The sequence below is a fragment of the Aricia agestis genome, chromosome 7 (assembly GCF_905147365.1).
Source record: "Aricia agestis chromosome 7, ilAriAges1.1, whole genome shotgun sequence".
Classification (NCBI taxonomy): Eukaryota; Metazoa; Arthropoda; class Insecta; order Lepidoptera; family Lycaenidae; genus Aricia; species Aricia agestis.
In genome coordinates, this window is record NC_056412.1 from 11,806,280 (window position 1) to 11,822,428 (window position 16,149).

At 39.2% G+C, this 16,149-nt stretch overlaps 1 protein-coding gene across 1 annotated transcript; it reads left to right on the plus strand.

Annotated features, from left to right (window-relative positions):
- The first annotated feature begins 13,779 nt into the window (after positions 1–13,779).
- On the plus strand, positions 13,780–14,690 carry LOC121728704 (39S ribosomal protein L22, mitochondrial). Its single transcript, XM_042116941.1, has 3 exons — positions 13,780–13,996; positions 14,073–14,286; positions 14,424–14,690. The coding sequence occupies exons 1-3, from the start codon at positions 13,823–13,825 to the stop codon at positions 14,642–14,644; spliced, it is 609 nt and encodes a 202-aa protein (XP_041972875.1). The 5' UTR covers positions 13,780–13,822; the 3' UTR covers positions 14,645–14,690.
- Positions 14,691–16,149: the final 1,459 nt, after the last annotated feature.

Consider the following 16,149-nt stretch of genomic DNA (forward strand, 5'->3'; position numbering starts at 1 on the left):
CTATTTCCATGACCGTATCAGAGACATGATACTTATAACTAGACTGTGCACTGTGGCGCAAAAAACGGCCGAGTGAGAGGGCCCCCGGTGGTAGTGTGTCTCTTTCTAATGTGGTGACCATGACCAAACAGCAAAATATGAGACTACTTAACTATATAAATTCAGGTATTCTGATATCCATCCTACCTAACTACAGGTATGTACCTACCTAATTTATTTAAAAGTAAATAATCGGCCAAGTGCGAGTTGGACTCGCGCATGAAGGAATCCGTAGCGTTATAAAGTCAAAGTTGAAAAATATTGTTTCCCATACTACAGTTTGTAAATTGTGTTTTCTATAGGAGCCCCCCATTAATATTTATTTAATTTCAATTTTATTACTTACTTATTTATTATTATTGAAATATACTTAAGGATTTTATGAGTACGTCAAGTCCATACTTTTAGCCATCCATACTTATTATAATTATGTACTTATGTTATATATTATATATATATATATATATATATATATATATATATATATATATATATATATATATATATATATATATATATATATATAATATATATATATATATATATATATATATATATATATATATATATATATATATATATATATATATATTATATTATTATAAATGCGAAAGTTTGTCCGTCTGTCTGTTGATATATAAGATTGTTGTTTTTACTTTCCCGTAGAAGAAAAGCAACTACCTACTCATTATTGCACCCTGTCACCTTTCCCACGACAATAATTCACCGTTTTTCATATCAATATAATAAACTTTATTAAGAAAAAGGACTTTTTCGTATTGCAAATCGAAACACGAAAAACAAACAAACAACCAAAGCAAATCGCCATCTTACATTTAATATTACCAGTACCAAAATATCTAATTACCACAGATACTGTTGCTCAGTTTTGAATTATATTTTCGAGTACAATCAACTGATTTATTAATTATTAAAACTGTACAACTTCGTTTAAACACGTTTCCAAGTTTACGAAACGTTCGTATTGGCAAAATTATTTAATAGTTTATTTATTATACAGGGTGTAACAAAAATAAGTGATAATACTTTAGGGTGTGTACGTGTTCCTAGTAGAAAGTTCACTGTGAAAGTAGCAGCGCTGAAAGACCAAAATTTTTTTTCACTTTTGTATGGGGAAACTCGTGACGCTCGGGTCCTTGCCCATACAAAAGTGAAAAAAAAATTTTGTCTTTCAGCGCTGCTACTTTCACAGTGAACTCTCTACAAGGAATACGTACACACCCTAAAGTATTATCACTTATTTTTGTTACAGCCTGTATAATAGTTTATTGAAAAAAAAAAAATTTTTTGGGGGGAGTAATGTAACGTGCAGTATATGCAGTTATGCACATATGCATGCATGCATTATATGCATTAGGTATATATTGTGTGTGTGCATCATTGACATATACGTGTCAGGTGCCCCTTTAGTCTTTAGTTACTTAGTCTATAATAAGATTCCGTAAGGGCTTGTCGCCCTGCCGGCACCTAAACTTACCTGTATTAGTGAACACTTAATATTAACGCAATAAATGAATGAATACTCCATACCAAATTCCATCAAAATAGATTGAATAGTTTACGCGCAAATCATAAAAGTATATTGTGCAGTAACCGTACATTTTTCCGGGACAAAATGTATCCTATGTTTTTTTTCAGGACTCAAAGTATCATTATAGCAAATTTCAGCAAAATGGGTCCAGCCGTTGACGCGTGATGTCGTGACCACGCGAAATATAACGTTCCGCGCAGCTTCGCCCGCGTAAATTAGATATTTCTCAGACAAATTAGTCAACAAAAAATAGCCTATGATCTTTCACGTGGTCTACTTCTTATCTGTGCCAAATAACCGAAAAGTTGCTCCAGTAGTTCGTGAGATAAGGCCTTTCAAATAATTTCCCCCGTTTTTTCCATTTTTTTACTCTATTTCTTCGCTCCTATTAGTCTTAACGTAATAAAATATAGCTTGTAGCCTTCCTCGATAAATGCGCTTTCTAACACTGAAAGAATTTTTTAAATCGGAGCAGTAGTTCCTGAGATTAGTGTGTTCAAATAAGCCATTTCAATTAATTTATCCCGTTTTTTCCACACTTTCCTCTATTTCTTCGTTTCTATTAGTCTTAGCGCTATAAAATATAGCCTATAGCCTTCCTCGATAAATAGGCTATCTAACACTGAAAGAATTTTTTAAATCAGACCTAGTTCCTGAGATTAGCGCGTTCAAATAAGCCCTTTCAAATAATTTCCCCCCGTTTTTTCCACACTTTCCTCTATTTCTTCGCTCCCATTAGTGTTAGCGTGATAAAATATAGCCTATAGCCTTCCTCGATAAATGGGCTATCTAACACTGAAAGAACATTACGCGTCAACGGCTGGACCCATTTTGCTGAAATTTGCTATAATGATACTTTGAGTCCTAAAAAAAAACATAAACATTTGAGTCCGGAAAAATGTACGGTTACTGCACAATATACTTTTATGATTTGCGCGTAAACTATTCAATCTATTTTGATGGAATTTGGTATGGAGTATTCATTCATTTATTGCGTTAATATTAAGTGTTCACTAATACAGGTAAGTTTAGGTGCCGGCAGGGCGACAAGCCCTTACGGAATCTTATTATAGACTAAGTAACTAAAGACTAAAGGGGCACCTGACACGTATATGTCAATGATGCACACACACAATATATAATGCATATAATGCATGCATGCATATGTGCATAACTGCATATACTGCACGTTACATTACTCCCCCCAAAAATTTAATTTTTTTTCAATAAACATAACAATGTCATTACATACTAATAATTCCTAACTATAAACTTATGTGTAAGTGCAATATGCAGTGCATGCAAGTGACACTCGCAGGTGTCAAATATGCTTAACTGCACAACGTGACAAGTTCCCAGACAAAACAAGTAACATTATAACCAAGATACAATTACAATAATAATTGTAAGAATGCATTACAATTGCATTACTGATACATTGAATAAAAAATAAAAATAACATAATATATTTTGATCATGATCATTTCGAACAAAATTTTCTATTTCTAAGTATAGTTAAAGTTAAATGAAGTTAAAGTTAAACATCACTAAAGTGTGTTTCACTAAAAAAAACTTCCGAACTGAGTCGTTGCACACGAACACGTGTGTACAGCGACGCAGGTCCGGGTGCACGAACAGCGTGCTCGCACCCTTATGTGACGTCGGTCGAGGTTTGAGATCGCGTATCATTTTTCGCAACCTTTCCACGTACTCACTTTCATTTAATATTTTAAAATTTATATTGTGACTAGCTGTTGCCCGCGACTTCGTCCGCGTGGACTTCAGTTTATAGCGCGCGATGTCAACAAAATTGGTGTCAAAAGCTTTTATAAAAAAAACCCTGGTACCCCTTAAATCAATACAGCTGTGCACACAATAAGTATTTCATTTTTTTTATATTAAACTTTATATTTTATGCCAAATTTTAAAGCTTATTTAGCCCTCCAATTACACAACTTTACCCATAAACTATTTATCATTGATAGATTTAAGGTTACGTCACTGCACAGATAAAGTACTGAGTTATTTAATACCGTAGAATAGATATAACAATCGAAAAAAATCGAAACTTAAATGTAAGATGATACCACGTCTTATAGAAAGACTTTTGAGCAAGCGTCAGCGCGATGTAGAAGACGCACGGCGCCATCTATTATGAATTGTTGGAACTAACTTAATTTGAACAAATTTACGCATTTTCACCCCCTTACAATCCTTTTTTCCAGTAAAAAAGTAGCCTATGTCCTTTCTCAGGCTTTAGACTATCTGTATACAAAATTTCATTACAATCGGTTCGGAAGTTATGGCGTTTGGCGTGAAAGCGAGACTGACAGACAGACAGACAGACAGAGATACTTTCGCATTTATAATATTAGTATAGATTATGTGCACACTGCACAGCTGTTTTTGGGTATTTTGATTAATTAAGGGCCGCGCTACACCGGAATGGCGCTGCCATGCGAGGCGAGCACTTTCAGCGCTGCCATTCCGGTGTAGCGCGGCCCTAAGAGGGGTACCACTTACCAGGGTTTTAAAAAGTTTTTAAATTTGACACAAATTTTGTTGACACCGCGCGCTATAAACTATTAACTAAAGTCCACGCAGAAGATGTCGCGGGCAACAGCTAATTATGAATAAAAACAATATTATATAGTAAAGTAGGTATGATTAGTTCTGTTACAATAATAAAGTAAAAAATAAAACGCCATCTGTTTTCATATATTAGAATTAAAATGTTGATTGCATTGATATATTTTCTGGATGGAATATAGGCCAACACGGTACACTCGAACTCCTTTATTTTAGAGCGCCTTCTGTTGTCAACTTGTCACGTATATTAGAAATGCAGTAGGAGTTCTATAAGATAAGATAGATTGAATATTATTAGGTATACCAAGTGATAAGTAATATTATTAAACATAATATTCTAACGTATTAAAAACTATGAACAAAAACATACTAACTAATAAGTATGATTAGTTCTATGTTACAATAAAGTAAAAAATAAAACGCCATCTGCTGAATCGTATTAGAACTAAAATGTTCATTGCATCGATATATTTCTGGATTTTTTATAATATTATACATAAAATATGTTTAAGATTTTTGAAATTTTATTTTAATACACATCCAAGACCCAGGAACATTGAAAACTTTTTGTTCCGCCTGCGGGACTCGAACCCAGGACCCCCGGGATGAGCGCTGGCCACGCGCAATGCGAATTCATTTTCATCGATATTTTCATGGAAATAAGATATTTTCCCACATCAAAATGTAGCCTATGTCCTTTCTCAGACTCTAGAATAACTGTGTACAAAATTTCATTGCAATCGGTTCAGTAGTTTTGGCGTGAAAGCAAGACAGACAGACAGACAGACAGAGATACTTTCGCATTTATAATATTAGTATGGATCTAAAAATTCTCCGGGCAGTCTTAATGACTGACCAAAAGCAAGTTCTGCTGCACTTACGCCGGTGTCTGATCTAGGGGCAGCACGAAGTCCTAACATGACTATAGGCAATTCTTCGACCCAATTTTAGTATCTCTCAAAGCCATAAGAGCGGCTTTGAGAGATATGTGCCATCTCTCTACCGTCCCATTACTCTGGGGATGATAGGGAGTGGTACGAGTTTTATAAATACCTAAATATTTCATAAGTTGCTGGAAAATATTACTTTCGAATTGTCTCCCTTGGTCACTCGTAAGCTGATGAGGGATACCATAACGAACAATCCAACCTTCAAATATTACTTTTGAAATGGTCTCAGCAGAAATATCTCTGACGGGAAACGCCTCTGGCCACCCGGTCTCTCTGTCTATAATTGTAACGAGATACCTGAAGTCATGCAAGGATATCGGCAAAGGACCTACAATATCCGCGTGAATATGCGTAAAGCGTTCTGTTAAAGGGAAATGTCCTAGCTTCGATTTATTATGACGATGAATTTTAGCTTTTTGACACGATATACAACATTTTGACCAACTACCTACGTCACTGTTAATATTTTCCCAGAAAAATCTTTCCTTTAATAGCTTTCGCGAGGTACGAATTCCGGGGTGACTAAGGTTGTGAATATTATGAAAAGCGATTTTTCTAAACGCCTTAGGTAAATAAGGTCTAGCTCAGTCGGTGGACATTTCACACCATACGGATGAGTCACTACCAGGTAAAATTATCTGTTTGACATTGAACTTACTATTCTGCCGTAACTTATTTAATTCATCATCATCATTCTGCGCGCGGCTAACGGCGGAGTAATCTAAAATTCCTGAACAGGATATACTCTCTACGCGAGACAACGCATCAGCTACCGTATTTTCATCACCATCAATATGATGAATGTTTGTAGTGAATTCGCTGATAAATAGTAATTGCCTAACGCGCCTCGGCAATTCGTTGATACTGTCGACCTTAGAAAAAGCATAAATAAGAGGTTTGTGATCGGTATAGATCAGAAAATTTTGACCCTCTACCATATTCCTAAAATACTTAACGGCTAAATAAATCGCTAGTAATTCGCGGTCAAAAGTGCTATATTTTTGTTGAGTAGGTGACATTTTCTTGGAAAAGTAACCAAGCGGTGTCCACGCGCCGTTCATGCGCTGTTGCAACACCGCTCCCACGCTTGTATTCGATGCGTCAGTCATAAGTGCAAGCGGAGTATTAAGTTTCGGATAGGACAAGTTAGCTGCTTGTTGCAACTTATTTTTACATTGTATAAATGCTTCATTAGATTTTTCGGTCCAAATAATTTTAGTCTTGTCCTTTTTCTTAGAAGACTTTAAATATTGATTAAGCTCGTCCTGGTACTCTACTGCATTCGGCAAATGTAATCTATAAAAATTGACCATACCTAAAAATCTACGCAATTCCTCGACCGTTGTGGGTCGGGGAAAAGCGCAAATCGCAGCAACTTTTTCTTTAAGGGGGCTAATCCCCAGAGGACACTTCGAAACCTAAGAATTCTACTTTCGATTGTCCAAACGAGCATTTGTTTAAGTTAATAGTAAGACCGAATTTATTTAATCGCTCGAAAACTAAATTTAAATGTTTTTTATGGGTAACTAAATCTTCGCTTGCAATTATGACGTCATCGATATATGTAAATAAAAAGTCTAAGCCTTCCAAAACAGTGTGGTTCATAAACCGTTGAAAAGTTTGTGCGGCGTTACGAAGACCAAATGTCATTCGTGGAAATTCGAATAAACCAAAAGGTGTAATTATAGCAGTCTTTGCAATATCTTCAAATCGATATATTTACGCGGATCGATATATCGATTTATATCGATCCGCGTAAATATATTTTTGCCCTGTAATATATATTATGTAAAATCGTGTATACGAGGGATAGGATATCTATCGGGTTTAGTGATAGCGTTAAGCGCTCTATAATCTCCACAAGGTCGCAACTGTCCATCCTTTTTCGGGACAACATGAAGAGGACTGGCCCACGCACTTTTCGACGGTCTACAAATCCCTAGTTCCTGCATGAGCTGGAACTCCTCCTTTACCTTGGCATACCTATGTGGTGGCAACGGCCTCGCTTTCGCATGAACGGGCGGGCCACTGGTCTCGATATAATGATAAACCGAGTGCTTAGGAGGTTCTTTAAACGAAACGGGCTTTGTGATGTCAGGGTATTTAATTAAAATGTCATAATAAGGATGACACTCGTCAACAGTTTTGACCGATTGTTCGTTACATTGAACAACGTCAGCCAAAACATTTAAATGGGTAACTTCGTCTAATAATCGACGTGACGCTATATCTACTAACAATCTATATTTAAAAAAAAATCTGCACCAATAATTGGTTGGCACACGTCAGCCACAATAAATGTCCACTGAAAATTTCGGCGCAAACCCAAATCTAATAAATTTAGATTTGGGTTTGCGCCGAATTTTTTAATCCATAAGTTTTAATAAGAGTTCCATTGGCGGTGTAGCAGTACCTACGTTCATGTGCCGATTAAAACAAAGAAAACAACGCGCTCTGAAAAGAACGCACGCCGTCTTTGTATACGTTCGTTATAGAAGTTGAAACACAGAAGAAAATCGCTCTGCAAAGAACGTACGTTCGCAATGACGAGAGAAACTGTCCGTGTAATAATACCGGACATGAACCGGCCTTGAAAGAGGCATTTTTCTAATAAGATTTTTTTTTTATTACATAAGGGGGCAAACGAGCAAACGGGTCACCTGATGGTAAGCAACTACCGTCGCCCATGGACACTCGCAACATCAGAAGAGCTGCAGGTGCGTTGCCGGCCTTTTAAGAGGGAATACGCTCTTTTCTTGAAGGTTTGCAGGTCGTATCGGTCCGAAAATACTGCTGGTGATAGTTCATTCCAGAGTTTTACAGTGCGCGGCAGGAAGTTACGCGAAAAACGCACTGTGGAAGACTGCCACTCATCAAGGTGATGAGGATGGTATGTTTTTCGCGTGGGACGATAGCGAAAAGTTGCAGGTGGTATGATTCCGAACAATTCCTCAGAGCACTCCCCGTGATACAATCGATAGAGGAAGCAGAGTGAAGCTACATCTCGGCGTAATTCCAGGGGGTCCAAGCTGTTTGAAACACTATGGCAGTCAACAATTCGAGCAGCCCTTCGTTGGATACGATCCAGAGGGAGCAGTTGGTATTTTGGCGCCCCTGCCCAGAGATGAGAACAATATTCCATATGAGGTCGAACCTGCGCCTTGTAGAGTTGTAGGCGTTGGTCCGGGCTGAAGTACTGTCTCGCTCTGTTAAGAACACCAAGCTTCTTCGAGGCTAATTTGGCCTTACCCTCAAGATGATATCGGAACTGGACTTCGCTCGATATGTTGACGCCAAGTATCTCAATGCTAGGAGAGATGGTTAAAGATGTGCACTCGAAACGAGGATAAACGACCATTGGTGACTTTTTAGTGGTGAACGCGCAGACTTGTGTCTTGGTGGGGTTGAATTGGACTAAGTTACGTCTACCCCATTCAGAGACCTTCTCCAATGAATTCTCCACCTTAGACACAAGTTCGTTTCGACTCTCAGTGATATTTTGCCGAGAAATATTAGGGGAGCCGGAACAGCATCACCTGTACTATCATCCGCATAGCAATGAATGCCGTTGGTCTGTAACATGTCATTTATATGCAGTATGAATAGAGTAGGCGATAGCACACAGCCCTGAGGGACACCAGCATTAATAGACTGAGTTTCCGAGCATTCGCCGTCAACTACGACCTTTATGCTTCTGTCTGCTAAGAAACTAGTGACCCACTTACATAATTTCTCGGGCAGCCCGTATGATGGAAGCTTTGATAGCAGCGCTTTATGCCAAACCCGATCAAAGGCCTTCGCAATGTCCAAACTAACAGCCAATGCCTCTCCCTTCGACTCAATTGCCTGAGCCCAACGATGAGTCAGGTATGCCAAGAGATCACCAGCCGAGCGACCCTTACGGAACCCGTATTGTTTGTCGCTTAGCAATCCCTGGCCGTCCAAGTATCGAAGAAGCTGGCTATTGATAATGGATTCCATTATCTTCGAGAAGAGAGAGGTTATAGCGATTGGTCTGTAGTTGGAAGGATTTGAGCGGTCATCTTTTTTGGGAATCGGGTGCACCAAGGCTGTCTTCCAGGAAGCCGGGACGGTGCCAATGGAATAGGAGAGCCGAAAAAGACGCGTCAAGACCGGAACCAACTCTGGAGCACACTTTTTCAGCACAATAGGCGGGATTCCGTCAGGCCCACTCGACTTTTGGATATCAAGGCAACAGAGGGCTTTTCGCACTGAGCGCTGATGAAACCGAATATCCGACATGATGCTCGTGCATCGCGGTATGGTCGGCGGTTTCTGCCCCCCGTCATCCAGGGTCGAGTTTGACGCAAAGAGCTTGAAGATCGGCTTTGTCCTTTGCGTCCTGGGCCAACGATCCATTTCCTACGTGTAGGGATGGTAGGGTTGGCTTGCAGAAATTTCCTTCAATAGCTTTGGCCAGAGACTAGAATGCACAGGTTCCCGAGGGGAGGCACTCAAGTCTCTTGCCAATTCTATTGACGTGCTGTTGCTTTGCCCGAGTAATCTCTTTCTTGAGGGACCTAGAGGCAAGGTTATACTCCTTTTTATATGTGCTGGTATTTAAATCCCGAGCAGACACTGCGTTGGCCCAGGATTGGTAAGCCTCCTGCTTCCGGCGAGAAGCTTTTTTGGGGGATGAACCAAACCAGGAACGAAATCTGCCGCCAGTTGGCACTACAGAGGTCGGAATGAAAAGTTCCATCCCCTGCATCACCACATCGGCAACAGAGTTGGCAGTGTTGTCGGGATAATCCGGCGAGAAGCACACGTGCCCCCAAGGATAGGATGCAAAAAACGACCGCATCCCATCCCAGTCTGCTGACTTGTAGTGCCACACACGACGGAATTTAACAGCGCGCTGTCTTAACACCGTCGTAACTGGCACAGAACTCCTAACAAGGCAATGATCCGATGAAGCGGTTACGGATATTTGGTAGCCGTCAGGATTTGAAGTCAGCAGGAGGTCCAACAAGGAAGGATTCTGACCATCCACATCTGGGATTCGCGTAGGCGTTACGGACCAGTTGTGTCAAGTCGTTCGCAAGGGCAAAGTTGCAGACAGATCTCCCCGCATGATCAGTTTTACTAGAATTGAGCCAGTCAGCGTGGTGGGCATTAAAGTCGCCAAGTATTATGATCTCTGCGGATGGGATCTGCTGCTGCACAAAATCTGAAGAAGCTTGCAGGTGCTCCAAGAGTCGGTCCGTCTCGGGGTCACCACTATGGGACCTATATAGGCACGCGTAGACGCGAGGGTGGTCGTCGCAATCTATGCGGAGCCATAAGTTTGATAGGTTCATGACCTCAAGATTGCTGAGGCGGCGAGAGCTGATATCATCTCTGATATACACACACACTCCAGCTTTGGGTAGAAAGGAGTGCTCAAGGTGATACCCTGGGTGGGAAAGGTATGATGTGTCACTCGGAGATGATATCTGCGTCTCGGTTAAAAAGAGCAAAGCCGGCTTTGCCGTCTCAAGGTGGTAATGGACGGCATTAAGGTTGGAGTGTAATCCCCTGATATTACAAAAGTCCATGTTTAATATCGAGGGGGGTGCCTTTGTGTGTTTGCTCTTGCCCCGAGCAGATTGGAGCGCAGTTTTGCCCTCCCCAGAATACGAGGGGCAGCCTGGACGTCCACGTTCAGTTCCAGGAGTTCCTGAGCATGGACGTCCAGAGAGGGATTCTCCAACGCAGTTGGTACCCTCCTGGGGTAACAAATTGTTTTTCAACTGCGGCATTTCTAGGGGGGTAGGGGATTGGGCCTCCGTTAAATTCTTCGCAACACAACACTACGCGTCTTCGCTAAGCGGCATACAAATTGTAATTATTATTTTTAAAATACTCGCTCAAAACTTTAATTTTATTTCGGGGAATAACAGAGACATTTGCGCCAGTGTCAATTAAAAATCTTAAATTACTAAACTTATCTTTAATGAGTAGGCGGTGATTCACTTCTATGCAGCTGGCCACCGCTGCTGGCTGCACGACGGAGAGTTTCCCGGCTCGTCCTTCCAGGCGCAGGGTGGGACGCACCGGTGAGCCTTCTCCTGGTACTTGGCGTGGTAAGGGCTGGGGATCTGTGCCGCGAATCCTGACGACGGCGGGAACGGGAACGGAATCTGGCAAGACCTCTTCCACGGTAGAATCCTCTTCTCGAGCGTGACAGCGTCAGCCGGTCGAGTCGCTTATTTAATTTAGCGATCTCCGCTATTATCGAGTCACTGGTTGCCGATGTGACTTCGTCTACTCCAGACGGTCTGACAGTCTCCATGACTTTGTCAGTTATGGACGCTAAGGTGTTCAGCTCCTTCGTGTCGGACACCACCAATACTGCACGAACTGATGCGGGCAGATGATTTTGCCAAAGAATATTCAGGGTATGATTATTGACCTTATCCCTGGCGAGCTCACGCATTCCCCTTAAAAGGTGAGACGGCTTCTGTTCGCCGAGCTCCATCTCTCCGATGAGCTTTTGTATTTGGCTAGACTCGGACTCCTCATAGATGCTTAGAAGAGTAGTCTTCAGCAGCTCATATTTACCATCATCTGGAGGTTTGATCAAGATGTCAGTGATCTGTGACACGACGTTCTTGCCGAGCTTCGCAATGACGAGGTGGTACTTCGCCTCATCAGTCAGCCGCTGCTTGAATAGCACAGACTCCAGTTGAATAAACCAGGTCCGGGGCTGGTCCTCCCAGAAATCAGGAACGCGCGAGGAAACGGTTATTTGAGATATCTCTTGAGCAGGAACAGGATCACTTCCACTTTCCGTCATTTTAGTTTTTAAGTGTCACTTTATAGTTTTTAGTTTTTAAAATTCACAATAGTCCGATATTTATTTAGCAATAGTCCGATTAATTAATTAAAACACACGGCACTTATTTACGAATTTAGGGGTCACCAATGTAAGGGGAGCGCCCTATGAGAGATTAATGAAATAAAAGTATTATCGGACTTTATTAATTGCGTTAATATTAAGTGTTCACTAATACAGGTAAGTATAGGTGCCGGCCGTGCCGGTGTACGGAATCTTATTATAGACTAAATAACTAAAGACTAAAGGGGCACCTGACACGTATATGTCAATGATGCACACACACAATATATTATTGCATATGTGCATAACTGCATATACTGCACGTTACACGTCAAACCCAGCTGACAGATCACAATTATTATCGGAAACCTATGGGACAGACTATTATGGTATACCTATAATATACTACCTATACCTATATACTTGTACCATACTTTCGATAGCCGCCGCGCCGCGGTCATCGAAAGTATGGTGTGGCCGCTGGCCGCCATGCGGCCAGGTGCGCGTGTTCTATGGCGGATTCATAATTGATGATTATCTCGATGGCCGTCGCGACCTGGCCGCTGCAGTTTGGCGGCTAATGCGCGCCCGGACTAAGTCACTTCGCTTTTGCCCTTACAACAAACAAAATATAAAAAAAATATGTTATGATTTCATCAAAACCACTGATCTCCATTAAATGGAGGTCAGTGATCAAAACTCAAATCAATACCAAAATCAAGACATGTTTCGAAAATCGACAGTATTTATAGACTTGGTAATTATTTTTAGTCTGTGTGATTTCATGATATTTGATTGGTCATAATATCCGGTCGTATGTTTATATTTCTCTGATTGGTCACCACAAGTCACAACGTTAAGGAGTAAGGACAAGTCTGGAGACCGGAACATACCCCGCACAAAAAAAGTCAACACAATAGTCAAATCAGGGTGACCATATGTGGCAGGTTCCTGCCATTTTGGCAGGATTGGCGTCTTATTTTGGCCTGTGGCATGATCGGTTGACGTTTTAAAAATATGGCAGGTTTTGGCAGGATTGGGGTATGAAAAATGAATGTTATTTTTGCATCAAAGAAGTCAGTGATTTATTAGAATCTGGTGGTAGTTATTCAAATTAATATTACCAAATAAAAAAAGCTATGAATAGTTATACAGTGTTTACTGTTTTGTTCCTGTCACACAAGGGACATTTTTAATTGGATTGAAGAAGACAAAACACTGTATTAAAAGCTTATACAGCGTTTATTAGTAAGGGGTTTTAAATTTTCACAAAATTCTTAATTATATTTGTAATTTAATTATTGTTAATAATAAAATTTTAATAAAAAAAATACTTGATCCCATAAAAAAACACAATTTTTTGCCTAAGTACTTTCTGATTTCTCTCTGTAACGCTACGGAACCCTTCGTGAGCGAACCCGACGCGCACTTGGCCGATTTTATAAACAAACATGTTGCATCTATGTTGCATAAATGGTGAGCATAGTGATTGCAAATTTTCCTTCAAACCTACAAAATAAATTTTGAATCGCATGAACAAATCTATGTATAAAGATGAAGAAATGGAAGAAGACGATGCGAATGTTTAATCTAATAAAATATGCAATATATTATATGTGTATTTTTACTTTTCTCACTTTAAAACAACAGTAAATAAAGATGGCAGTATTTGGGCATTTTTTACTACAGGCTTTGGCAGGATTTGGCAGTTTTTTGACAAAAGTTTGGCAGGATCTGTAATTTAAATATGGTCACCCTGAGCCAAATGTCAATCTTGTTATTTTTTTAGGTTAAATTTGATATTTAAAGTAAAATTTTATTATTAAATTAGTGACTAAATACAGATACAGTATGAATAATATTTTAAAAACTATTTCCGTTAACATTGGTCGCGCTACGAGCTCTGGATTTCATACGACATCAACATCAGAGGCATGGTCGAAATCAACTGTTCCGAAAAGGTTTTTAGAATACAATAAAAAAATCTACCCCCCTCAAGAAATAGGGGAGGAAAGGAGACCAGCCGTATGTGTTTTATAAGTACTTTGATAATTTTTATTATACGACTTCCTTGTGTTTCAATGAATGTGTTTTATTTTAGTTTGTGTGTCATCAAAAAACAAACATAAAGTACAGCCCTGAAAAACTATGGTATGTCGCTTCTTTTGTTAGAGGAATGACTGTGGATGAAGCTATTAAACAGCTTAGTTTTGTGCACAAGAAAGGTGCAGCCTTTGTTAAAGAAGCTATTTTAGAAGCCCAGGAACGTGCAGTTACCGAACACAATGTTGAGTTTAAGAGCAATCTATGGATTGGTAAGATTTTGAATCTCTATCGTTGTTTTTTTATAAACTAAAAGTTTATTTTGCGACATATTATCTCATAAACACTGTTTACTTCTAAAGTTATGCAGTTTTAAAGCTTCTTTTAAAAAATATGCTTTTTATTTCAGCGGAATCATTCTCTAATAAGGGCGCAGTGGTAAAGGGACTTAGGAGACATGCTAGGCAACGCATGGGTGAGGTTCGCTACACATACAGTCACTACTTTGTTAGACTTGAAGAAGGAAAACCACCAAAAGATTATTACCTTCGAAATCCTCTCACACCACAAGAACAGCTTGATAAGTGGCTAGACCAAATGAGAAAGAGAAAGATTATAAATTCATATTAATTAGCGATGTGCTTTTTTGTAGTTATAGAATAAAATTAACAAAACACTTTTCTTTTTCATAACATCCAGCTACTACTATTTGATAGTTATTTGCACAGTTATAATAATTTCTTACACAAATTGCTTTCAGTAGAAATGCGAAAGTATAGAAACTCTGTGGAGATAAACTGAAGGTACCGTTCTGACATAGTAAAAGGAGGGGAAGTAAGTTATCTTCATACAAAGGCACCGCGCGCGGCTTGTATGTGTGTGCAATAGTATCAATGCCTCGCCACGTACGGCACACAACAAAATCTCGGCGGTATCAGCCTTATAAAACTCGCCGAGATTTTGTTGTGTGCCGTACGTGGCGACGCGCGACGCATTGATACTATGGCGTACACATACAAGCCGCGCGCGGTGCCTTTGTATGAAGATAACTTAAACGTTATCCATGGACCATGCTTTGAATAGTTATACAGTGTTTTGTTCCTGTCACACAAGTGACATTTTTAATTGGATTGAAGAAGACAAAACACTGTATAACTATTCACAGCTTATACAGTGTTTATTAGTAAGGGGGTCTATGTCATAAAGTGGCATTATATTTGATTTTTTTGTCGGTCGCGGTTAGCAGCGGTAAAGATTGGAACGGTATCTTCAGTTTATCTCCACAGTTTTTTCTATTCTTTCGCATTTCTACTGTGGTTATGCTAGGGTTGCTTTTGTGCTTAATTATCAACTTAACTAGTATTATCATTTTATTTTATTTTATGAAATTCGGAAAACTTACGGCTAAACATAAGACTAAATACAAATGATACAAACAAGAAGGCCAATTACAAGTTTTCACATATAAACAAGAGAAGAACAAACTTAGACACAAACATGGAGTTAGTGGTTAACAACAATAAATAAATGTAAAATATGGTAAATACAGTACATTGCAACACAAATGAGGTACGATAAATAAATACAGATCAAGATGTAAAGAATTTTTTTACAAGACAGTTCTTCATTTTTGAAACGCTGGTATTGAACAAATCTAGGTTCTCGTCAAATGCGATTTTATTGAAATTTTTGCTAGCTCGTATAATAAAACATATGGGATATGGAGCAGCTTGGGCCTACGCATTTGAACAGCCTATACCTAGCTCGCCAAGTAATTCTGGGCAGTCAACCGTGCTGTTGGCTATCTTAAGGGGCTTCATTACGTGAAAATACCATATTGCCCGCAGAGTTTTCCTTTATTGCTCATTCAAATGTAAAGAGAGTACTCAATATAAAATACGTAATGATAGCTAATTTATTAACCTTCATTTCCTTTTTAAAAAATTCTAATTTAGAAGTATAGTTTACGAGAAAAAAAAAATTGAATGCAATAATTTTCCTACAAATATTGTTTTAATTCTGTTGTTTCAAAATATATTGCCAGAAATTTTGGCCCAAATTAAGAGTATTTATGTCATTTACAAATGTGTTTTCTTACATTTTTATTTAATGCAATATTTTATTAGATATGACAA